The following is a 27,234-nucleotide window of genomic DNA, read 5'->3' on the forward strand; positions in this document are numbered from 1 at the left end:
TATATAGATTTACCCTGCTACCCAAAAGTAGAGCATTCCTGTGAAACCTTTCTTAAGCAGAAATGGCATAAAGCAAAGAAGCAATTACCTTAGGACACATCTTGCTAACAGATGCACAAAATGAATGGAGATAAAGCACAGATGCTCACAGACGCAGTTCAATGCTGTGGAGCCTTGATGCTGAGATGCCGAGCGTAGTGTAGTTCCTGGGGAAGGAGGTTGGTGGTGCCACTCTCACTGCTCTGGGTGTGCACTGCCTCCGTAACACCTGACTACAAAACAAATGCTGAACCCTATTTTCTCTTTTCGCCTTTTTTCATAAAAGCAAAAATCCTTAAATTTCTTTTGGTTAGAGAAAACAGGTACTATGTAGGTCTTTTGTAAAAGCGAAGTGGCATAAAGCAAACTTTAGAAAAGCGAGGGATACTTGTAATGGGTGAAAGTATGCCTGCCCTTTGCTAAGGAGGAAGATACTAACCTAGTCAGTTTTCCAAAGCCCTTTGGTATAGAAACATGCTTTAAAAAGATAGTCTAATAAGGGAGTCAGTGCCTCTGTTCCCAAGACGTAGAGAAACTTGAGAGACCCATGGAGAATTGCCTCTCAACAGTAGGTTCTTATTGCTCCCTCTTGATTGCAAATGTGCAGGAACAGCCAAACAGTAACCCCAGCCTGCCCTGGGATGGCCCTAAATCTTTAGGATTGTCCCAAAATAAATGATTCCCAAAAGAAAAGGCTGAAGCCAGGAAAGAAGGAACATGGATGTTTGAAAGGAATAATTGTATGCCTTGTGGGTCTGTATATAACTTGCCATTTCCATACACGTTTGTTTCAGATACTACAGCCCTGCCCATGGATAGCTCCAATTATCTCATGGTTTGATTTGTTCACCTGTACCTAGAATTATCTATACCACTAGCTTGTTACAGTGCATAGAATTGCCACCATTACAGTCATTCTTTCCAGTTACTGTCTACAGATTGTCTCCAGAAGATCTTGTATAATTTTGTTCTGTTATATGGGACAGGCAATGCAACAGTCCCTTCACTCCCAGAATGTATCAATATGGCTTCAATTACAAATTTTCAAGTAGCAGGTCTGTCTTCCATGGATATTGTGAGAGGAAGATGGTTTTAATGGGAGTATGAGATCAGAAGAAGTGAGAAATGATGGGTATACTTGGATCTGGGGGAGGTGTTTTCAGTAGGGTCTCCAGGGGATAAAGGAATAGTTTGCACCCACTGGAGGGTAAGGCAGAGGAAAACCAAGCATTGGGGAGCATTGGAAAAAACTGGCTGGGGTGATGTTTTAGAAGTCACTCCACAATTTACCCTAGAGCCTATCCTCCTATTGGACTTTCAGAATAGATCTGAAAATGGGTTTTTTGCTATTCCATCTCCTTAGTTTTCCTTGGCTTTTAAAAAGAATGTAGGCAGTACATTCTAAAATGAATGTCAGGGGAGTGTTTTTAAAGGAATAACTCAAATGCAGTTGTGTTTGCTCACTTGTCTATCAATGTCACCCTTCCGTTTTGACGCCCAGCTCAGCATCAGCTGTGTGCACTGTACGTGCAGACATCCTCAGCCCTGACAGCACCTGCTGTTCGTGGCTATCACCTCTTTGGCCATACCCCTATGCAGATGCTGCCCTCAATGACTTGGATACCAAGCAGTGATATTTACATTGATATGCTTAAGTTAACTTTGTGGTGGTAAAAGCCTCAGTTTTTCATTTCCTGGCTGGTATTTGCAATGTGTAATTGCAACACTGCATTTACGTGTGTTTTTGCCTTTAAAATGTTCTGTGGTGTTGCAACATTTGAGAAATTCCCAGGGACCCTTAATCTTCCTACAAACACTGGTTTGTAAGCTAAGAGCCAACTCACTATCTCAAAGTAAACTCCTTGTGCCCCTGCTACATAATTCTGATTATCATTTGTGTATCTTTAGACTGTCCCTGTGCTGTCTTTTAGTTTGTTTCACTCTTGAGGCTACCAATAAAAGAATGAAGGAAAAAAGATTTTTTTTTAAAATTCTAGTTTCTTCTTTCAAGAGCAATTGAACTTAAAGCTACTTTCCCTATTGTTTTCCGTGAAGTTGCATTTAAATATTTTATTAATGCAAAGACGTGTATTCAGGACTAAGGACAAGTGAACAGTAGCCATGGCAACCAGGAAGCCATTCAGGAGGTGAAAAAAATGCAGTAAAGAGTAAGTGTTTTAATCCTTAACTTTAATCCCTTTACTTCCTGTTCTCAAAATGAAATATAAATCAGGCACCATGGAGCGCTGCAATTTTTCTCTGAAAAGGATGTTGGCAAAAGAGGATTAGTAATGGACAGACGTATTTAAAGAATTTAATCACACAATTTGTTGTAAAACTTTTGAGACCATGAGTGACCAGTTCTTTTGAGGGCCGTCAATGAGAACCAACAAAACATACTTTGAAACTGATTAGAGAGTTGGCGCAGGGGGACACCTCTGCTTGCTGTTATTGTTACATCATTTCAGCCTGTGGTAATGACATGAGAAACCAAGGAATTTGCTTGGTTCCCCTAGTGGGGTGGTAGAAGACTGGGGGTGGGGGAGGTGTCTTGTTGTTAGAATAGAGATATTCTTTTGATCTTCAAAATACCAGGGAAAAATTAAGTCTCCTGTATTTCACATACTACCTTTCCTTGATGTTTGATTACTATGGGAGTTTTACAAAGATGTGTGCTTTCCATTGTCAACAGACTCTGGATTTCTGCTAAAAACCACAGGCTTTACCTTCTGTGGACAATAAAACAGAATCCTCAGAAGGATAAATTATTACTTCTTAGTGTCTCTATTTTTTGTTTCTAAGATTTTCTTTTACATAGAGCACTGCTGACTTGTTAATTTCTGTTTAAAAATAAAATATCTGTTATTTTTTCCTTTAAAGTCAGACCTAAAATATGCCCCCTACACTGGCTTAAAACATTGGTTGTTTGACTCTACAGCACATCTCTTTTCCCTTGTTCTACTTTGGAGGATTATTTGGGATGAAAGGGGACATGTCTTTTGATGGCACTTTCCCTTTCTTACATATATATATATATATATATATATATATATATATATATATATATGAGTATTTTTTATTTCTACTGGACTAAGAGTCACCAGTACACAGGACTCTTGGCAGAGGTCTGAAGTAGCCACAACTTCTAGTAGCTCCATGCATTGTCAGAATGTGAAATCACTTCCAATAATAACATCTTCCCAAGGGGGTGCTAATAATGATGACAGATAAGCAACATGAGACCTAGAGCATTTGAGAGTGGAGTTAGACACAGCAGAACACTGAGTTTGGAGTTCCTTATAGACCTTGAAAACAAAAGCATACATGCTAAGTCCTGCAGGTGGCAGGACATCTGGGGAAGAAAAATAGCATCGTGTTCTCCAGCTTAGAGGACAACGTGGAACATTGACAACTGCTGTTTCTGCTTCGTCATGACCTACTGTCATTTCTCCCCATACTGTCAGAACCAGCAAGGCTTGCATAGTCTAGGACAGAGCTTCTGAAATGTAATGCATGCACTGTGAGTGGCTACTGGCAGCCATCATTATTCTTCCATACTTTCCTTGGATTTTTTGGCTTTCTAGTCTGCAGTTCTGGGGTGCAGTTAAGTTTTCAGAGAGGGGATTGGAGTTCATTGCAGTGGGTGGATGACAAGAAGAAAGACAAAGTAATGTCAGTGTCCAAAGGAGGAATAGTAGGTTCTAAACATGAAAAAGACTTTGGCAGAAGCTGCAGAGACTACAGGAAGTCTCAGGAAGAGTCCAGTTCCTGTCTCAGGCTTTACTGTAAAGAACTTCTCTGAACCAGGCCTCCTTTCCCATGACCAAAGAGAAGAGCTTCATTTCACCAAAGCATTAAAAGTTTATGTGATTCATGCATCACTCTTAGATATACAGTCCTCAGTCGAGAGAGGGGAAGTTACCTACAGTAAAATGCTTCTGTGCCTTGATGAAAATAACACCAGGGGCAAGCTCTTATGTTGGTTGGCATTACCTCAGGGGGAAAAAGACCCTGGAACAGCATTAAAGCCTGAACATGGAGCAGTGACCAGGGAGACCAGGGACATGGCTGGCCACTTAATCAACCAGGGTCCAAAAGATGGAGGGTCTTGTTTTGGCGATGTACATTGTCAAAAAGGGTGCTAGAGTGTGTCATTTCATGTCCACTTGGCTCGAAATTTCTGTTCTGCTTGTCAAATATATGCTAGACAGGGCTTCCCTGGTGGCGCAGTGGTTGAGAATCTGCCTGCTACTGCAGGGGACATGGGTTCGAGCCCTGACCTGGGAAGATCCCACATGCCGGGGAGCAACTAAGCCCGTGCACCACAACTACTGAGCCTGCGCGTCTGGAGCCTGTGCTCCTCAACAAGAGAGCCTGCGACAGTGAGAGGCCCGCGCACCGCGATGAAGAGTGGTCCCCGCTCGCTGCAACTAGAGAAAGCCCTCACACAGAAGCGAAGACCCAACACAGCCAAAAATAAATAAATAAATATTTAAAAAAAAAAAAAAAAAAAAAAAAAAAAAATATATGCTAGACAGTGAATCTTTAAAAGCAAGGTAGAAAGTTGGATTTGTTCCCAGCCCTTCCAGGTGGATAAGAGATAGGAAGTACAAATGTAATGAATGAGCATTTCTGGAAAAATTGCTCATTTGCACATTCCAATAGACAACATATAAATGTGAATACTTTTATCTAGTGAAATTTGGCATGAACGGGGACTGAGCATTATAAGGAAATTAACTTCCTAAGTATCTTTAAAAAACAAAAAAACTTCTGTTAAGATTTCACTTGTCTAGAGGCAAGACGGGAATAAAGACACAGACCTACTAGAGAGTGAACTTGAGGATACGGGGAGGGGGAAGGGTAAACTGGGACAAAGGGAGAGAGTGGCATGGACATATATCCAGTACCAAATGTAAAATAGATAGCTAGTGGGAAGCAGCTGCATAGCACAGGGAGATCAGCTCGGTGCTCTGTGACCACCTAGAAGGGTGGGATAGGGAGGGTGGGAGGGAGGGAGACGCAAGAGGGAAGAGATGTGGGGACATATGTATATGTATAACTGATTCACTTTGTTATAAAGCAGAAACTAACACACCATTGTAAAGCAATTATACTCCAATAAAGATGTTTTAAAAAAAAAAGATTTCACTTGTCTAGTTCCTGTTTTATTCTCAGTTGATAATTTCAGCATGCTTAAACTGCCTCACTCTTTTTTTTCCTTTTGTATTGCAATGAAGACATGATTTTATCTGCCTTTAGGAGCTGCCCTAAAGGATAAGCATGGATTAATGAATCCTTAGCAGCTATTGATTCATTTGTTATTCATTCCTTTATTTGTTCACACATTTCCCCAAATACTTATATAGAGTACCTTTCATGTGAAAAGAAGCACTGTTTTAGCTTGTATGATTAAACAGACATAGTTTCTGTTTACAAGGACACTTTTTAATCTTCTGTGACACACACACACACACACACACACACACACATATAATGTATAAGTAAGTATTATAGAATGTAGAAAACCACAGTACTATCAGAGTGATACAGAGAAATTGCTATTGGAATGTCTAAAAAGGAAGAAATTATTTTGGAATGGAAAGATGTGGGACAACTTTGAGGAAGAGGTGACATTGAATTGGATCTTGAAGAATATGTAGAATGTGTTATAGATATGCAGAGTCTGGAATAAGGGGGACTCCAGATGAGGGAAGCTTGTGGCCAGAAGTACAGCTTAAGACATGAATGAGAATGAACAAAGGTTACAGAGGAGAGCATGTTGGCTCTGTGTGACATGAGGCGTGGGACATGAAAGCACACAGCTAGGGGAGAGCCCACCTGTTAAAGCTGGTGAGTTTGGGGGTAGGTAGTGCTTGGTAGAGAGTCACCAAAGGGCTTTGGAGCGGGGGTGGGGGTAATGCCGTCAGCAGTGTACTTGGGGAAAATTAAACAGAAAGCAAGTGCTCTCCTTTGAAGTTACAGCCTTCAACTTTTAGAAGTAGGCATTTGAAAATTGTCCAAACACCGATATACGTGAAAATCAGCCTTAAATCTTTTCGTGAAAATCAGCCTTAAATCTTTTTCAGACAATCTGTTTTAATTAAATGAAAGGAAGGAAAAAATAACTTCTGCAGTTAGTCTCTCCCCACTCCTCCTAAACTATAGCATCGGCAGGGGTTGTAGTCAGAAATCAATTCAAAGGGACACAATAAGGAGCTGGGGGAAGTAATTACTAGATAGCTGGCTGCTTTAATTAAACCTTGAGAATACTTGAATAGAAAGAAAAATGCTACACTTGACTGGATGGGATGGAATGTGTGTCGTCACATTAGGGCAATGAGCTGGTGTCAGGAGGAATTTATGAAGCTATGATAGAAGAAACCCTTCTTCTTGAGTCTTTACAACCTCATAACCAGGCCTCAAAGGGTGAAGGAGGATGTTTTCCATGCCATGTGAAATTCCATGTTAATATTTCTGTATTTGGCTAAAAAAAGAATCCATCCTTCAGTTTAATGTTCTGCCTTTTAGGTGTTCCTCCAAATGAAGTTTGAATCTACCTTTAACTATGTTCATTTATATATCATTTTCCAGTCAGAGAACAAAATGTAGGATTCTTGGTGTCAATTTTAGAGTAATATTGACTTAGGAGGAAAATGGTGTTTTTACAAATGTAAACAATGCAGAAAATCCAACCTGCATGCCTTTATGATTTCAACATACTTTTGAACCTCAATTCTCCAACTCTGTCCAGGAGAGCTAGATAGTGGTACAAACTTTGGTAAATAGGGCATCTAGGTAAGTATTAACATCCCCCAAAATGTTCTGAAAATGTTTTGTTGTTGGTTTTGATTTCTAATATATTTTGGGAAAAGTCCAATTAAAAAATTGAGTAAAAGCTAGCTACATTCTTCTGAGATAGAATAATTTCAGAGTGATATTCATCTGTGAAAACTGTGCTAATGTCTTGAATAAGGCACTGTTTGGCCCCAGACTCTATTTATGAGGCTAAGCAAGACCACAGGGGGTTCTAACAAGTTTCACTCTTAACAATTATAATAGCTTCTCTTCTTGAGCAAAAAAAAAAAAAAAAAAATTAACTATGTACTACACTAGCCACTTTCTGTAGGTCATCTCATGTAATCCTGTAATAACCCCACAGTGTTGGTGTTATCACCACCATTCTACAGAGGATGGTACTGAAGCCTTTCAAGGTTAAATATCTTGCCAAAGGCCACGTGTTAGTAGGTAGCAGAGCTGAAATTTGAACTTGCATCTACTAGACCCCAAAGTCTCCGTTCTTTTTCCTTTGTCTTATTGCCATATTATGGTATGATAAAAAGAAAGAGAAAAATAACTAAAGATGGATGGGAGAAAAAAGAAAATAAAGGTGCATGTTATACAGTGTTGTAATGTTTCCACACTGGATATTAATGGGAAAAATGTAAGAATAGAAATGGTAGTTACATGTGTTGAACGTTGACTATATACCATTATTGGTGAAATGATTTATTATCTCATGTTATCTGTTATCCCCAACAACCACCTTATAAACTACCCACATTGTACAGAGGAAGCTGAGCTAAAGAGATGTTAAACTACTTGTTAACAGTTGTCTAACATTTCATAAGTAAGGGTACAAAAGCTCAAATCCAGGTATTTTGGGTCCAGAGCCCACACTCTTATTTTTCATGACCCATATGCTAAACTATTATTTGAGTGGCTGTTAATATCAATAGAGCACGGGCTGTTTTTCAGAGATAACTCACTCTTGTTTAGAGATTTAACATCATCATTTAATACCATCTTTGATGCCAGAGGATATTTTCATCAAGTTTGTAAATGGCCCCAAAGTGGGGAATGTGGTAGCCAGCTGAGTGACAGAGTCAAATGAAAGGCAGCCAAGAGCTTCTGTACCACCAAACGACAATGGAGATGTAAAAAGTTAGCTTCTGAATATAAAGAGCCATCAGAAATAAAGAGCATCACATTTGAAAAGAGATCTAGAAATTTTACTTAATGGCACGTTTTATTTTAGCCACACTATAAACTCCATGAGGGCAGGGAACCAGGTTATCTTGGGCATAACTTTATCTTCTAGGCCTAGCATAGTTTGGGGAACACAATAAGGGATTCAATAAATGGAATGAATGAATGAATGAATAATGTAACATGGACTTTAAAAAGCTATTGATTCTTTTAGGTTAAATTGATAGAGGTAGAACATCTAGAACAAGGGATGTGTTTGTTCTGTTACACTCTCTCTTGGTCACACAGCTAGTTCACTGTATTAGTATTGGTATAGCATTTGCACATTTACACATCCAGTGAGGTCCAGTGTTGAGAGTAATTGGTGTGGTGAATGGAATAATATGCTACATGAGAAAGCAGGGACTGACATTTTAGGTAAGTGACTTCTGTGTAGCAAACATGGTTTCAAGCACTTTCTCAACCTTATCTAATTTATTTATTAAAGCAACCAAGATAGCTCAGTGGTATCATCTTTATTTTACAAAAGGGGGACTAAACTCAGGCAAGTCAATATATCTGCTCTGGATCACCCAGTAGTTGAACCAGTTTGTCAAACTAAGAGGCCCAATCTCCTTCTACCTGAAATTACTCTTGTCTATATTAAAAACTAAAGATATTCAGCCTGGAGAAAAAACTGCTAAGGGAGGGCTGACAAAGAAAGTAAACTACTGCCTCTTTCAGGGCTGAAATTCTGTGATACTGTCGCATTTTGAGGCTTCTCAAATATTAAAAGAAATATAAAGTAGACCACAAGCAAAGTTATTCTGTGTGGTCTGGGGGAAGAGGGGAGAAATAAACTCCAGTGAGTAGAAATTATGGGAGGCAGATTACAGATCAACTTGAGGCAAACCTTTCTAATGATTAGACCTATTTAACAGTGGAGTGCAATGAGTCGTGAGGAAGTGAGTTCCCTGTCATCGAAGGGATTTAAACAAAGGCTGAGCTGCCACCATGATATGCGGTAATGTTGGGCAGTTCAGTACCCTACATTTAAATTTAAATTAATTAAAATTAGATTAAAATAAAATAAAGTTTGGTTCCTCAGTTGCACTAGCTACATTTCAAGTGTTTATTAATCACATGTGACTAGTGTCTACCAATTAGTACAGTACAGAACTTTTCTATCATCTGAGAGAGTTCTGTTGGACAGCACTGCTATCGCACTGGTGCATAGCATTACTGGACTCTGGTTCCTTTTTACTCTGAAATTCTCTTTCTGTGAACCGTTCCCCATCAATCACTATTTTTTACTAAATAACCAGTAGTTTTGTTGTATCTATATAGGAGTTGATTTTTCATGTCTCTTATTGAGATATACCCTGGTATGTGTATTTATTCAAATATTTTGGCATGTTCATTAAGTAGCTATAGATAAAATGTGTGGCCTTTGGAGTCAGTGCTAACCAAATAAGTACTTCCTATTATAGAAATTCAGGGTGTCCAATTGGACAGTACCTCTTGTTCCTGAAGAGTTTTCTTCCAATACCATTTTTCTAAGTCTTCACTCTCATTTCTTTCCTTCTTTGCAAATTGGTCATTCCCAAAGGAAATGAATTTGACAGCAGATTGTTGGAGATTAATTATCTATGATATGCCAAAGCCACTTCATAAATGTCAGTGCTGAGGAATCCCTAGAGAGAGAATTTTTAGATTCAACTGGAAATTAATTGTAATTAATATAATAGGTTAATTCATTGTAATTATTTTTAAGCCTTTTGGCAGTGAGTTAATTCCCCAAGATCCACATTGCTCAAAGTGTCATAGAGAATGCTTGATGAGAATGTTCTGGTACTAAACCTTAACCCTCTCGAAAAAAATGCTATTTGTCTTTCCTTCTGGCTGAGTTTCTTCAGAAACATATTTTGGTGGCATTTGATTTCTGGAGAACAAAGGAATCCCTGCAAGGTGATGTATAAACATCACAGCCCAGATAGAGGATGCTCATTGGAGAAAGGGAAAACAAAGGCCTTTGATTGTGCCTCGTTTTCTTTGGAAGTATGTCTTGCTTCAGACTAACAGAATGCCTTTGCTCTTGGAATAAAATGTAATGGAACTGAAAATTGAAGAATCTGGGCCTTTTTCCCTTTCCTAATTATTTCCACTTGACTCACTTAATCTTGGACGATTATTCAATCATATCTGAAATGGGAAAATGATGGGAGTAGAATTTCCGTCTCTTGTTTCAAGAGCTTATAAACATTAACAGAATAGTCTTGAACAAAAAACAAATACAAATCACAATTGACGGTGCCTCGTTTTTAGATATTAGAAAAAAATCCCTGCATTGTTAGGGAAGCAGCTCAAGTTTCCAAATGCGGGAACCTTGTCAAGACTTGATGCGTGATTTCACTATTAACGTTGAAAAACTATCATTTAGAGCAAATATTTCATAATGGCAGATTGTAGAGAAGCTAAGGAGCCAATTGATTTACTTGCACCTGGATAGGCCAAGAAATTAAGCCCTAAAATGGGTCCTTAATGATCAGGATCATTAACACTCAAAGATTCGCAGGTTGGTTTCTGAGACTCAGAGATGTCTCATTTCTTTCTAGTATGTTTATGAGCCTTACTGCAGGTTTATGAATAGAAGGACACATGCAATCCTGATAATTGCTGAGAGCTAGATCAGGACTCAATATGCAATAAAATTCCTGACAATTGGGACTGTCTAAAATTAAAGCTAACTGCCAAGATAGGGAAGTAAGTTGCCTGTTACGATAGGGAAACAAGCAGAGTCTGAGAGCCACCTACTGGGGTTGCTGTAGGGCAACAGTGCATAAGACAGAGGTTTGGCCCCAGTGATATCTGAGGCTGTTTTGAATGCTAATTATTCTTGTAAATTAGGGTTTTGTTTTTAATTTAGACTCCACAATTATGGTTTTAGTATTATCCATAATGGCCCAGAATACCCCACTTTCATTAAACATCTAGTTACTATACTGCTGGTGTGTGGGCAGAGCAGGAACTGAAGAAAAGGGAACAATGTATGTCTGAGCATCTTATGAGTACTGCTGATTGGCTCTCTGCATTCCTGAGGCAAATAAAAAGAATTTGGGGGCGTTTGCTAAATTGGGTGCTCCCAGAAGCAGGCTGTGAGCCAAGGATTCAGGTGCCTGTGAGTTGTTAAAGAACTGCTCCCAGGAGAATACAGGAGAGGAATGAGGGAAGGGGCTAAAGCTAAACGGGGTGTGTGCCGGGGGGTGATCCTACAGGGAGCTCTGGAGCATAATTTACACTTCAGAGTTTGTCCCACTTTGGCGCTAAGCAGAACTGGTTAGCCATGCATATGTCTGTTGGTGGGGGGTGTCTGCGAACTGCTGGCTGTAATGTACGCAGAAGCTGGGGGATGGGCACACAAAGCCAGGAGAGGGGGCAGTACAGAGCTAATCAAAGGGATCAGAGGGGATCTGGCAGAGCAGCAGCAGCCTCTGCGCTATAGCTACTATTATCTGTATCTTTTAAAATTCTCCGTCAGGAGAGGTAATTAAGACACGACCGCGTTGTATTTTTAGACACATCCACAGGCCACTAGAGATTGTAAAGTCCTTTAGATAAAGAATTGTGTCTCATTCTTACAAATCCAGTTAGCACTGTATGATTTACCCGGATGCTGGTCCCACCCTGCCAGGTGCTGCAGGGTTTTGAAAGTTTAAAAGGCAGTCAGCCAACCAGGTCCTCATGGACTTTATAATAGTGCAGACTAAACTCATAACAAGAAACAAAGCCTTGAACATACGTCCAGTTGCAGGATTGTTGAAAGCAGACTCTTCAGCTCTCCCTGTACCATTGGGGGCCCCGTGTGGGCTGACCTGGTCAGAGGGGCTTCATTCAGGAGGGAGCCATAAACTGGGTCTTGGAGGAATTATACTGAGAGGAGGGAAGCCATTCCAGGCAAGAGGAATGAACAACATAATAAATGGGATATTTGCAGACAGCAAGATATTGCTCATGAAAGGAGCAGAGGCTTTTGTCGAGGCCTAGGGGAAATATCTATCCTTAGTATGTGGTGGAGTCACGTCACAGAAGGTCTTCTTGTCTTCGCCTTTTGGGACTGGTGTACTAAGAGAGGAGAGGATATTTGTTTCTTGGGTATGGCATAATAAACTCTATTTTAGGAGAGTCTGCCTGAAATCCCAGTATGGATTGATGAGGAAAGAGGGCCTGGAGGGAGAAGTAATGCCTAGCAGTCACTATTAGCAGTCCAGCCCCATTTTTTTTTTTTTTTTTTTTTGATGTGGACCATTTTTAAAGTCTTTATTGATTTGTTACAATATTGCTTCTGTTTTTTGTTTTGGTTTTTTGGCCCCGAGGCAGGTGGGATCTTAGCTCCCCGACCAGGGATTGAACCAGCACCCGCTGCATTGGAAGGCAAAGTCTTTTTTTAAATTTTTTTTTATTTTTGGCTGCGTTGGGTCTATTTTTTGGTTGCAGTGTGCAGGCTTCTCATTGCAGTGGCTTCTCTTGTGGAGCACGGGCTCTAGGCACGCGGGCTTCAGTAGTTGTGGCATGCAGGCTCAGTAGTTGTGACTTGCGGGCTCTAGTGCGCAGGCTCAGTAGTTGTGGTGCATGGGCTCCGCGGCATGTGGGATCTTCCTGGACCAGGGCTCGAACCCATGTCCCCTGCATTGGCAGGCAGATTCTTAACCACTGCGCCACCAGGGAAGCCCCTGAAGGCGAAGTCTTAAACATTGGACCGCCAGGGAAGTCCCTCCAGCCCCATATTGCTCCCTGAACCTTGCCCTCTGAATTCTAGCTGCCTGCAGATTCTTTCCACCAGGATGTCCCAGAATAATCTCAGAGTTAACATGTCTCAAACCAATCTGCTGATTTACCTCCAACCTACTTCTCTGTTCTCCTTTGCTGTTCCTCAGGCCAAAACTTGGAGCCGTCCTTGACTCTCCTTCTCTCATATTTCGCACCCCATTCAGCTCCACCCTCAAAACAAAGTCACCAGGGACTTCCCTGGCGCAGCAATGAAGACCCAACGCAGCCAAAACCAAAAAACAAAGTCACCGCCTCTGACTCTAGGCCTTCGGCATCTCCCATCTGGATTGTTGAGATAGCCCCTAACTGGGCTCTCTTGCCCTCCTACTGTCTGTTTTCCACACAATAATCAGAGTTATCTCTTCACATTATAAGACAAACCAGTTGCTTTCCTGCTCACAGCCTCCCATTAGTTGCTGTCACAGTGAAATCAGTCCGCCCTCAATATCCTTGTGTTCCGCATCTCTGGATTCAACCAACCACGGGCCAAAAATACGGGGAGGGCTTCCCTGGTGGCGCAGTGGTTGAGAGTCCGCCTGCCGATGCAGGGGACACAGGTTCGTGCCCTGGTCCGGGAAGATCCCACATGCCGCCTAGGGGCTGGGCCCGTGAGCCATGGCCGCTGAGCCTGCGCGTCCGGAGCCTGTGCTTCGCAATGGGAGAGGCCACAACAGTGAGTGACCTGCATGCTGCAAAAATAAAAAAATAATACGGGGAAAAAATTCCAGAAAGTTCCAGAAAGCAAAACTTGAATATGCTTTATGTGCCTGCAACTATTTACATAGCATTTTCATTTTATTGGGTATTACAGTTAAGGTAGAGATGATTTAAAGTATACAGGAGGATGTACATAGGTTATATTGCAAATATCGTGCCATTTTATATAAAGAACTTGAGCATACGTGGATTTTGGTAGGTATCCCCAGGGGTCCTGGAGCCAGTGCCCCTGGATACTGAGGGATTGCTATGCTAAATCTCCCGGTGTTGAAGGCTGGACACAACCTGACTCTGGCTATTTCTCCAACCCCATGAGCCTTATCTTTCCCATTGCTCCCTTGCTCCCTCCTCTCCAGGTGGTTGTTTTTAGAACCCATCAGCCTGTTCCCTCTTTAGATTTCTTTCCTTTCTGTTCCATCCACATAAAATGCTCTTTCTACCATCTTGCCTCTCTCACTTCATTCAGGTCACGGTCCATAATGTCCTCTCCTCCCAGAGGCCTTCCTTGACCCCTCGTCTAAAAGCATGGAGATACGAGTGTCATCCCCACGAAGTCTGGCTGAGCTCCACAGAAACAGGAGTGAGGGCCAAAGAGAACATCAGGGAAGGGATGAGAAGGGGAAGAGGACCCAAGGGAGGAGCATAGGGTCAGAGACTCAGGAGAGAGAGAAGTAAGATGTCCTCTTTCAGAGAGGGGTACTGAGGTCAGGATGCCCCTAGGTTAAGATCATCTCCTTCAGGGGCCCTGAGGCCACTCTGCATGTGCTTAGCATGCAGATCTTAAGGAATGTTGGGTGCCATGCTTTATTTTTCCCAACTGCAGATATTCATGTTACTGGCCCAGGACTGAACCAGGTGACAAGCCTCTGGGGAAGGGGAAATGAAAACCAGACAGTGGTGCTTTTTGTTTCTCTGTCTCTACTCCAACAAAGACCCCTTTCCCTCAAGGGCATGGTGTCAGAATCTACACAGTGATAATGAGATATTCCAGGAACTTTTCTGGAGAACCTAGGGACCCTTTGCTCTTTCCCCAACTAGACCAATCTGAATGACAGTCTCCTGGCTAAAATACTTAAAAGTCCTAAGAGGAAGAAGGAAGTGTATGAATGTACGTGATGTGGTACAGGAAAGGAGGAAGTTGGGGGTGGGTTATTTCTTGAGGCTGTATAGTGTAACTTTGAAGAGCCTGGTTTGGGATTCTGACACCCAAATCCAACTCTGACCTTTACCGGATTGTGTCATTCCAACTTTCTCATCTCTGAAATGGAAATCACAATAGTGTGTGCCTCTTAGGGTTGCTATGAGGCACACAGTGTCAAGTACACTACACGGATTCCATATATGTTTACTGAAATGGAATGCAATCTTTAAAACTGTGTCATGGTGACTCTGTACATCCAGCCATTTCCTGTGGAATTTATGTGCATGATCCTCTTTTCCTTGCTGATTGGAAATAGTCATCATATGGTTGTGTCTTTCAAAGTGCATTCTAATAGGATCTGTATCAGTCATGCTTCTCCAGACAAGCAGAACCAGTAGGAGATATCTATATGTATGTATCTATATCCATATCCATATCTATAGATACAGATAGAGAGAGAGAGATTGATAGATTTCAAGGAATTGGCTTACTCAGTTGTGGGAACTGGCAAGTCAGAAATCTGTAGGGTAGGCACACAGGCTGGAAACTCTGGCAGGAGCTAATGCTCCAGTCCAAAGGAAGAATTTCTTCTTTTTCAGGTAAATCTTAGGTTTTTGCTCCCACAGATTGGATGAGGTCCACCCAGGTTATAGAAAATAATCTCCTTAAAGTCAGCTGGCTGTAGATGTTAACCCTATCTACAGAATTCCTTCTCAGCAACACCTAATATTCGATTGAATAATTGGGTACTATAGTATAGCCTCGTTGACACAAAACTAACCATCAGTGTATCCATACCCTACAACTCATATGGACTCTCAAAGAAAGGGAGACACAGTGCCTATGAGGCTATAGATAATAGGGGATGAAATGAGCCTCCCAGGAAGTAGATGGTGAAGACCCTATAAGGGTTTCCTGCTGTACTAAGACTAAAAGCCAAAGTGCTAACTGAGTGCTGCAGGGTCCTGTGATCTGGCTCTGCCCCCACCTCACCTCTCAGAACTTATCTCCTACTTCTCTCTCTAGGTCACACCCCACTCCAGCCTCGCTGGCCTCTTAATTCTAGAACTCTCTTCCCCTTGATATGTACTTAGCTAATTTCCTCAGTTCCTTCAAGTCTTTGCTTGAATCTCTTCTCAACAAGACCACAGTTCTCCCCAACATAACAATCCCACCTACCTTTCTCCTTTTTTTTTTTTCCATAGCACTTACCACCTTCTATACAACTTACTTATTTAGTTCATTTATTTACTGTTTACTCCTTCCTCTAGAATATAGACTTCTCAGTAGGGATCTTTGTGTGTTTTGATTACGAATGTATTTCAAGCCCCTAGAACAGTGTCTGGCATATGGTTGAGGCCCAAGAAATGCTAATTCAGTGAATGAAAGAGAAGGATAAAGAAGGGCAGTGCTACTCAAGAACTGATAGGGTGTGGTTAGGGCAGCTGAGTTGAACGACTCCAGGGGTGCCATTCACATAGATTGCAATATGAATAAACATCCCTGGTGTTGTGCAACACAACAGCCCCTTAAAATAGATGAACTGATGAGTGGGACAGGGGGAGTGGTTGTTCAAATTCCATTTCTTTCTATAAAGAGCAGTAAAGGCTCCATAAAGGGCAAGTCCTTGTTGTCCTCTAAGGGCAGGTATTAAAATGGGTTGACATTTTTTAACCTTTTTTATCCCTGTGAAAGGGTAAAAATCCAAATTGTTCTTAAGAAATGAACTTCATGTAACCATTTATTATTATGAGGTCTGAAGGGAGACATAATAAGAAATGGTTACATGAGGTTCATGTCATAAGGACAATTTGGCTTTTGTAATTCCTTATTTCTACAATTCATTTCCTCTTCTCATAACCAGAAAAATCTCAGCTCTTCTAGAATCAGGATTCTTAGAGAATCTTCTCATCAGGATTCTTAGTGGTTCCAAAGTGTGGTTCCCAGATAACAGCATTATCATGACCTGGGAACTTTCCAGAAATGAACTGCAGACCCAATGGATCATTAGCTCTGCGTTGGAGCCTGCAGGTGATTCTGATACATGTCCAGGTTTGAGAACCACAATTAGAGACCATCCCCATTGAAAAACTTTCCTCTTTCTTTTTTATATTCCTAGGAGCTAAGAAGATGTTGTTTTATATAAATAATTGGGTTTCTTACTCCAAATATAAAACCAGAGTACATTGAAAGATATCCCTCCCAGGAGATGCTGCTGTGTGCCTCCTGCTTCACCCATTGGACAATTCCTGGACTAGAGAATGTTTAAGAGCCTTAAATGATCCAGAGGGCCTTTTCCTGGTCTAATAATCTGGGAGGGAGAGAGGGATACTAAATTTGCATATCATTACTGCATTTCTATGCATATGGCCCTCCTTCGGAAATTTGGCATAAGGTGCTTGAGGACCTTCTGCAAAAAAAAAGGTCCTCAAGGCTTATTTAATTTAAGAGGCACTTTCTAGAACCATGTCTAGTCCCAGAGAAAACCAAATTAACTCTCACCACAAAGCTGTATGGAATCACACTCTTGGAACACATGAATACTTGTCACAGCTAAGGAAGAATTGCCTGCCTTTGGATCCAGGAGTAACCATGGCTGTGAAATGCCTTAGAAAGACCTCATCAGTACTCATATCTGTAAAACCCTAGAATAGTTGGTAATAGAAAGCAGAGAGATGTTCATGTCTACTCTTAGTAAAACATGTGGGCCCCAGATCACATTTTAACGATGAAAGATAAATTAAAAGTGATCACCAGAACTCATTCTAAGCCTTGATTTTTTTCCAGTTTTTCTTACGTGGCATGTATTAGGTTAGTACCAAAATAACAAACATACCTTCCAAAGCCCCTGAGAGGGTTAGGCATTAACCCAGATAGTCTTGGTCAGACATTCCAATATGGCTAAGCTGAGGAAATTATGTCTTGTTCACGACATGTGTTAAACGCTTCTTCCCTATACTTAGGGTCACTGTGCCCTTTTCATATTCTTGGACTAAGACCTGGACATGTGTTTGTCTCTTCATGAAGCTTTTTCAGTTCCAAGAAATACTGCTCTCTAAATAGTGACTTACTGATGTTTTGTACCTGTGTGTATGTTTTTCTTTCTGATCAGAGTCATTGTCGGTGGTGTGCTCGTAGTGTTTAACAACCAGCTTTCCAGATGAAAAAGCCCCAGTTTGTAGCATTTGTCAATTTCCATAAATGTGTAAATGCTATCACCATGACCAATTTCAAGCTATCAATATAACATCACTGCAAGTAAAGTTTGGAAAAAGTACACACAATTGGTATTCTTGGATTGGTGCAAGCCAGCTCCAACACGTCATTGGAATGTAGAAAATTTGGAAAGCAGAGGAAAGGATAAAAAGAAAACAGAGGAAATAAATTCATGATATTGCTGCTAAGAACAAAAATCACTTTTAATATGGATTACATTTCCTTACAGTATTTTGTCTTTGTTTTAATGTAATTGTTATCATTTTGTATACATAATTTTGTGTTTTGCTTTTATATTCATGAACATCATTTTAATGGTTGCATAATATTCCATCAAATTAATGTAACAATAATGCTATATATCAAACTAGAGCACTGCGTATAAATCTTCCTTCACCTTTCTGGCTATTTCCTTAAGGCGAATTCTAAGAACAAATGATTTCAATTATGGGTCTTGAAAAAAATATTCCCAAGTACCATTTGGAGAGTTTGAAACAGTATACACTCCACCCAACAGTGTTTAAGAATGCTTCTCTCACTCTACCTTCACTACAACTACTTCTTTTTTAAAGTGTTGGATAATTTGATACGTTCTTCTTTTTTTAACATGTAGAATATTTATTTATTTATTTTAACATCTTTATTGGAGTATAACTGCTTTACAATGGTGTGTTACTTTCTGCTGTATAACAAAGTGAATCCGCTATACGTATACATATATACCCATATTCCCTCCCTCTTGCGTCTCCCTCCCACACTCCCTGTCCCACCCCTCTAGGTGGTCACAAAGCACTGAGCTGATCTCCCTGTGCATTGCAGCTGCTTCCCACTAGTGAGGTGAATGGACCTAGACTGTGTCATACGAAGTGAAGTGAGTCAGAAAGAGAAAAGTAAATACCGTATGCTAACACATATATATGGAATCTAAAAAAAAAAAAAGGTTCTGAAGAACCTAGGGGCAGGACAGGAATAAAGATGCAGACGGAGAGAATGGCATGGACATATATACATTACCAAATGTAAAATAGATAAGTTTTTTTAAAAAAGTTTAGCATTGCATTTCTTTACAATTGTGCTGAACATTATGTTTATTTTCATTTCTATTTCTCCTTTTTAAAAATTTTTGTTCATGTCAAGGGCTGCATAGTGAGTCAGTCCCCTCCCAGGAGATTCTGCTGTGTGCCTCCCTCCTCACTCATTTGATAATTCCTGGACTAGGGAATGTTTAGGATCTTTAAATGATCTGGAAGGCCCTTTTCTGGTCTACTCATCTGGGAGGAAGACAGAGAGGGACACTAAATTTGCTCCCTCTCTCCCCTACTTACATCTCGGCTTTTTTCTATTTCTCTACTCCAAGCCCCAGACTCCCTCCACTTCTGCCTTACTATCCCTCAGATAATCCAGGCACACCACAGAGCAACAGGTTCTTCCCCCATATGTCTGCAGGACTCACTCCCTCACTTCTATCAAGGCTTTTTACCAGTGCCATCGCCAACAGACTTTCTCTGATCCCCCTGTGTCAGGTTGCCATCCCTCATTCCTACTCACTGTCTCCCTTCTCTGAGTCACTCTTCTCTATAGCATTTATCACCATCTGCTATAGCATATATTTTACTGTTCATCATCTGCTTCCCCTCTAGGATATAAGTTCCATAAGACAGTATCTCTAGAGTCTAGAGGAGCGTCTAATGCTCAATAAATAATTGTTGAATGAGACTCAAGCCCTGTATCTAAAGGGTTGGTTTTATCTTGATGAAGACAAAATCAATTTATATGTTCTCTTTAAACACTGAAGATAACTATTTGCAATATCTGTAAGAAATATATTTCTACATTTTTTGAAGATATTATGTTTTTAGACAAAGAGAAGGTTGGTATTTTTATGTAACTAAATCTTCCATTGTGATTTTTTTCAATTCAAATTACACTTATAAAATTCTTTTTCATAAAGAAATTAGATAACTTTGCACCCGTACTTTATTATGCCATTTTTATGGCTCTTTAATATACAAAGAATTAATTTTGTTATTGTGATAAAATGAAGTCTAATTTTTTAATGTGACCTACTGTTGGGATAGTTTGTTGCTTGTAATGACTTTGCTTTTTCTTGTTACCATGTTCCCTAATATTTTAAAACTTAACTTGTGTATTTTCCTCTCATGTAAAATCTACAGGTATCAAATCTCAATGGACATTCTTAATTATCTCTAAGATATTTTCATGATAGTATCTCTGTATTTTAAAAGCACTTTACGGAGGGGGAGGTGGTGGTGGGATGAATTGTGAGATTGAGATTGACATATATACACTAATATGTATAAAATAGGTAACTAACAAGAACCTGCTGTATAACAAAATAAAATTAAAAAAACTAAAAGAAAAAGCGCACTTTACAATACAGACTAAATGCACTTGAGTTTGTTTTTGTTATCACTACAAGTTCTGATAGGATACAGAGCAAATGAAAGAAAATATAATAGGAAGTTGGGTTCCCAGAAGTGGAAATATCAAGGACTGAAGTAAAATCTGCCTCTAGCCACATTTTTCCTGAAACACCTGCCAGGTGTTATTAGAATTAGAAAGCTGACCCTTTTATTGACTCTGTAAGTCCCATGCCTAACCTGTAGTTGTTGCTTGATAAATATTTGTGGACTGAATTGCCTGAGCCTTACAGCATGATAGCCTTTCCAGAGAAGTATTCCAAGGAATCGCCTTCCTTTTCCATCTGTCTTCTGTTTTCTCCTTCTCTTAGCTGCGGTCCAGTGCAGAGCTCCATCCTGACCTGCTCACAGATTGCCTCACCGTGCAGCCCCTGCAGCCCGCCACTTCCCCACGAGATGCTGCCGATAGGGCGGTGGGATGCTCCCCAGGGCCCGGGACTGACCTCTATCCAGGTAATGTCAGCAAAGGCAGACCCAACCACATCAACTACCCTTCTCTAGGCCCTTCACTTTGGTTAATGGAAATGCACACATAAAAATGCTTCTAAGATCATCTGTATTTCACTTTATCAGTAGACTGCAAATTATCCCCCTCCTGTCCTCCGCATTTGATTCCTGAGCTGGGTTTGGCAGCAGACTGTTTTTTCTCATAAAGAAACAAAGTAAAATAATGCATTAACTCTTTAGGTTCTGGACTTCTGCCAAAAGTTCAGTGTACCCAACCCTCCCAGGTATCTTAAATTTATTAATTTGATTTAGACTCAAAGGAAATGTTTTCCCTAATGGAGCAGTCACTGTTGTCTTTGCATTGTAAAAGGAAGCCCCAGGTCTCTAAGAAAAAATTTCACATCAGTAAATCAACTTGTAAGAATGTCCATTAATGTTTGTCAACCACTGGGGGAGTAGGGTTGGGGTGGCACTCCCAGAATAGCTTCCTTCTGCCTAGGTTTGAATAATAGATGACTCTACATCTAGAAAAATGTTATGTATGCAGTGAAAAATGAGAAAGGATTAATATGCAATAAGGATGTTATTTTTTTCATTTACTTTCTTGCCTGGATTTGTGTGCATTTTCTACTCTCTATAATGGTGATATACTTGTGCAAACATGATTGGTTAGTCATCCTCATATATGGAAAGCTCTTACTGTCATGCTATGAACATGAAAGCAAAAGTCCCACCAGCTCCACATTCCAGACAATGGGAATTTTCTGTTTTCTGTGAATTACAAATTCTTCTCCCACTCCATCTGGTTCCAGAGCCAGGTTTTGGCAGCAGATTGCTTTTTCTTTTTAAAACTCCTAATAAGCCATAAAGAATGAAGAATTTACTGATGCATAACAGTGGAATAGGAGAAAGACAAGCTTGTATAACTTTTTAAACTTCACAGTTCTCAGCTGATCCAAATGCAGGGGAAAAGGCATTAAGCAAATATTTCAAGGGGGTCAGAGTCATCAAGACATCCTTAGTGTTGTCCCAGTGTTGGTAGCCCTTTATCAATTGCTTTGGGTACTTATTCTTGGAGAAAACAAAGCCTCAGCTTTTTGAGACCATAGGAGATTAGATTAAAACTTATTTGAAAGGCTGACCAAATCTGACAGAGATTTTGAGTGCAGGTACACATAACACATGAAATATGCCAATGTACAATGTTACCAGCACCCAAATATTTTATATTAGATATATACATGAAAAAGTGTGACTAGCTTTTGTTTGTACATATGTCTGTTTGATTTGCCAAACATTTGATATATGAACATTTATTCTAGCACATTAAATTAGCAATCAGTTTAAAACAGCCTTTAGGGCATTTCCCTACTTATTTAGTCCATAAATCCATGATCTTACTATTATAAATAGCTGGAACCCAGCAATTAGAGAGTAAGAGCTAACCAGAATTGATTGAAAAATGATCCAACATCCAATATAAAAAAATATGGTGATGGGCTGGTCTTGTTGCATTTAAACTTCTTGGAAATGGATTTGGGAAGCCATGATATCTTTGTCTATGAAAAACATTAGTACCTTTGCTGTATGTGGCATACAGTATATGGCTCACTTTCAAAACTTAGGAGTCACATTTGTCTTGATATGTGCTTTTGGGTGTCTGGTAGTATTGTTAAAGTTTTTTTAAGAGGTTTAGTTTGAAACGGCTTTGTCATTCCAGACAGAATTTCTCTTTTTGTTCATGATGCTTTTCTGCATTTGATCTTCAAAACAAGCTGTTAACTTTGAGCCTCTAACTGTGGCAGGCGAGCTGCCAGAGCAGACAAGGAGCCTAGGTTACCACGGCGTCAACAGAGCGTCTTCACATTGACTCGAATTTTCTGTGGCTCTGGGAATATTAGAAACAGGCAGGTGGCCATCTTGCTTAACTTTGTTCCTAGAATTTTACTTCTCTAGTTAGCTTTTAAGTATGAAAGTTTATCTGGCCTGCTTCTTTCTTTACTCCTGCTTCCTTTAGGCTCTATTTTACTTTCTTTGCTCTTGACTTTTTTTTTTTTAGTTGATTATGTTCTCTGTTTTGCTGAGTAGGCAACAAACAGAGCAGAACAAGGCAGTGAAACTAAAACAACAATTTTCAGCCTTCCTTTTATAGTTCTAGAAATGCAGTTACCAGCAGTGCATGTTCACACCAGTTTCAGACCTGTGCTAAAGATTGATGGAAAGAAGCCAAATAGCAAAACATGCCGAAAGAAAAGGAAGCTGTTCATCAATTAGTTAAATGTAAAATCTGAAGTGTTAAGGTAATTTGATGAAGATTAAGAGTTGGCTAAATGGCAAAAAGAATTTGGAGTCTTTCCCTTAAAATTCTATTATACAAAATCAAGAAAATATTTGTTTAAAGGTTATCAAGAACTTATACCTATAAGTGCTAGTAAATTGATTTATCATAAAAATATTTTGATGGAAACTTATTGAGTGTATATGGGTGCAAAGGACCAAAAATAGTTTAGCATGAATATCATGATTTTTTAGAAGCCACAATGACTGGGGACTTGTGGTTTGAAGAAGTCATGGTTTCGAAATGGAAATTTTTAGTGGCTAGGAGGCAGTGATTTGTAAGATTCCAAGGTAGGAATAGTTTGCAGAGCATTAAGGTGAACAGGGAAGATGGCAATTCTGACACATACAAGTCTTGCAAGTCTCCTAACATATTGGCTTCCCTTATTGAAACAAACTTTTCAGTTGATAAGACAGAGTTTGAGTGGAAAGGATTGCACGAAAAGACTTTTATTTCTTTGGAAGAAAATAGTGCCCCAGGTTAAAGCAGCCAAATATTACTTGAGGTCACACTGAAGAAGATTTAAAATTGAGGTGTTTACTTGTCTACTATTCTGAAAAACCCAGGGCTCCCCACCACCGCTCCTGGGTTAACCTGAGAGTAATTTTGTGATCTAACAGGGAGGCCAAGGCAGTGATGAGTAATTCTCAAGGATGGCTCACTTAGATTTTCTGTGCTTTTGTTCAGAAGTTCTGTAACCCAGATAGATAATGCCCCAGGCCAGCCTGTAAATTTAGGTGATTTATCTGGTAATCTGAGGGAGGAGTATTTCATAGCCAGTAGATCAAGGTGTGAATGCCACACTCAAGCCTAAATGCCTGTGTAGATCTTCCCATCAGCGCCCTCGATGAGCTAATAAAGTGGATAAGCCTATAATTAGTGAGTCTGCAATATCATGGACAGCCTGGACCAGTGCCTGGTCTTGGCAGAGAGTCCATTCAGTAACAAAGCATGCTCTGGGGAAGAATTTCTGTCCCATGAGTGATCATAAAAATTACATCTCCCTCCAAACTGAAACTGTACTACAGACTCAATAAAACATGGCCTTTGCAAATGCCCTTAGCCATGAAGACATCATAGAGGCCAGTGTGGTTGAGATATTTGAGTCCCACAGAAACCACCCATGAGGTGAAGAGCTAATGCAACTGGAACAAGGAAATCTGCAAGAATGGGTGGGGGCGGATTTTATTGTTACCACTTCTATCGAGTTATAAAATAATGATGTTTTAGAGCTTATAAGTCCTATTGAATTATCCCAATTTTGAATGTAACTAGATTTTTCAGGAGAAAAAAATGTGTTATGTTCAGATATCATAGGGCATTGTAGAAAAAAGTCAATGACTTGTTTAGGACAGGAATTTTTGAAGCCGTGTAATAGTCGGTCCTCCATATCTTCAGATGCAGAACTCAAGGATACAGAGGGACTTCAGCATCCAAGGATTTTGGTATTTGCACGGGGGTCCTGGAACCAATCCCCCAAGGATACTGAGGGATGACTGTATTGTCATTCCCTTCTCTTCGCCTCGTTACTAGAAAATGAAAGCTTCTCTCTTACAATATCATCATTTTTTTTTTTACAATGTCATCACTTTTTTAATATATAGCACTGTATTAAATCCATACAATATTTAGCATACTTTAAGAAATAGCTAATGTTTCATTTTAATGCATGGTATATGTTTTAATGCATTTTCTACATTCTTGAGTTGAGTATATTTGCTATCTTGGGACAGCTTGCCGAGTTTCAGGGGCTAGAAATAGTTTCATATAAATGTGCCTCATATAGTCTACTCTCAAAAAGTGGTTGTTAATTCAGGGACTTTATTAGAAGGTTCTAAATTGGCACACAAATTTCCCAATAGGTTAAACTTTATAGGAAAATTGTGAAGATTGAAAAACATGATCTATGTAAAAGTCCTTAAGAGGGCATAGTGCACTGGAAAAAATGCAATAGTTATTAATTGCATTATTTTCAAAAGCACTGCTTTGTTTAGAATTCACAAGAGGTGAAAAAGGGACAGAACAATTTGGAATTGGTGTTGGACCAACACTAATGGGCCAACACCAAGAAGGAGGCAGATACTGGGGTTACAGAAAGGATTTAAAGGGAAACATTTGGCAATAAAGTTATTGTCAAGTCTCTTTGATGTTGCCTTGAACTGCTGTCAAAATCTTGCATTGTTTTTGTAACGTCTCGTGTCTGTGGTTTGTCCACAGATTGCATTGGATCCATGAGGGTAGGAGCAAGCCTCATCCTTCTCTATTGTAGGCACTGATAGCTTTAACCTATAGATTTAGCCCTCCCTGCCCCTGAGCCCATCCTTTAGTATGCATTATGTCACCTGAAAGACTTATGAGAACAGGCTGCTGGGCCCCACCCCCAGAATTTCTGATTCAGTAGGTCTGAGTGAGTCACAGAATTTAAACTTTTTGCCAGGTATTTCTAACAAGTTCTCAGGTGACACTGGGTGTTGCTGGTCCAGGGACCACACTTTGTAAACCATTGCTCCGGGATCATAAAGTGTGGGAATGTGACTTTTAGCAAAACATGATCCGAATTTTGACTGGTGGAGTTAAAATAAGAATTGCCCCTAATTAACTAGATGGGGGGAATCCTTTCCCAATGAATACATATAGCAAATCACCACGATGTACACTTTAAATATCTTACAATTTTATATGTCGGTTATACCTCAGTGAAGCTGAAACAAAAAAAGAAGTATTTAAAGATGAAGCAAATTTATCACGTGAAAACAGCATGATGGAACTCTGTCCACAAAAGGGAATTTTATGATATTGCTGATATGCTATATATTTATAATGATAAATGGAATAATGCTGCTCTGGTACTTACAATTAAATAATTACAAAGATAATAAAACAGAATCAAATAGTGGGGAGCAAAATGCCCTGCAGTGTATATTTCTGTTTCTTATTATAGTGACCCTATAGATTGATATTAAGCGTGTCCGCCCACACCAGAGTTATAATGGCACTGCTCATATTTTGGTTAAGAATAAGATCTTATAACCACCCAACTATAACCAAGTAAGTGTTCAGCATCTATAGTTAAAGAAAATTAAATTCTGATTCCCAGCCAGCACAGGGCACATTTGTATGTATGCAGCTAATGTTAGTGACTTTATATGTTTACAGGCCGCCTAATTTGGTGCTTCACACTTACTCCCTTGTATTCATGTTAGGTTTTCACACAAGATTAAGCTGAATTATTCAGTTATATAATATGTACAAGTTTTTGCTGTAAAAATATTTTTGTGGGTGAGCAAACACAATTCCACACCTTATGGAGGAGGAGAGGAAGGTAGTGAAGCTGGATGATTATAGTTGTGTTCTCACTGGGCAAAGTCTTCCTTGTCTTTATACAATATTTCTCCTTTCTCTCAATTTATGTTATTTTGTTGACGCTCAGATGGGGTGTGGGAAGGAAAGGTTGGATCTACTTTGAAGTGTACCCCAAGCAGGTCTTAGGAAGCAGACAGATGGCAAGATAGAATTCAGGATAGAATTTGTGGACCGAGGAGCTAGTAGCTTTTGTGATTAGGAAGTTATGGGCCAAACTTCTGGGTCCAAAGTTCTGACTTTCTGCTCCAAGGAAAGAGGGATAGAGGTAGTTATATCTCTTTCATGTGGAGAATAAACAAAAAAGAAACTGGACATTTTCAAGGTGTTTGTAGCCACAGTGAAAGTTCATTTTTTACATTTGTATAAGCACTGAAAATGAATGTTAGGAATAGCATAAAACTCTAAAGTGAAGGACATTACTGCATTAGCTTCAATATTACTTGTCATGTTTTGCTGTTAACAGTAGTAAGGGAGCATATTGCAGGCATTGTATAAAGAGGATTTTGTGGAATTGACCCATTCCAGGCCACCAACAGCACTGACTCCAAAGACTGACTTTTATAGTGTCTTCCTCAATATTGTCAGAGGATTATCTGCTCCTTTCAGGTGCCCTGGCCATGTCTTGAACCATTAACGCTTCTCTAACAGTAGGCATTCATCCATCAGAAGTTACAGCTGCCTCCTTGGGGTCTTAATTTTCCTACCTAAGTTTCAAGGCTGCTCTAGCCTCACTTTCA

At 39.9% G+C, this 27,234-nt stretch overlaps 1 protein-coding gene across 1 annotated transcript in view; it reads left to right on the plus strand.

Annotated features, from left to right (window-relative positions):
• The window catches only part of GLIS3 (GLIS family zinc finger 3), a 499,957-nt gene that overhangs the window by 412,951 nt on the left and 59,772 nt on the right, over positions 1-27,234 (plus strand). Inside the window, exon 6 of the mRNA XM_065879061.1 lies at positions 20,661-20,802. Coding sequence (XP_065735133.1) covers positions 20,661-20,802 — 142 coding nt within the window. The remainder of the gene's footprint in view (positions 1-20,660; positions 20,803-27,234) is intronic.

The sequence above is a fragment of the Phocoena phocoena genome, chromosome 6, assembly GCF_963924675.1.
Source record: "Phocoena phocoena chromosome 6, mPhoPho1.1, whole genome shotgun sequence".
Taxonomy (NCBI): domain Eukaryota; kingdom Metazoa; phylum Chordata; class Mammalia; order Artiodactyla; family Phocoenidae; genus Phocoena; species Phocoena phocoena.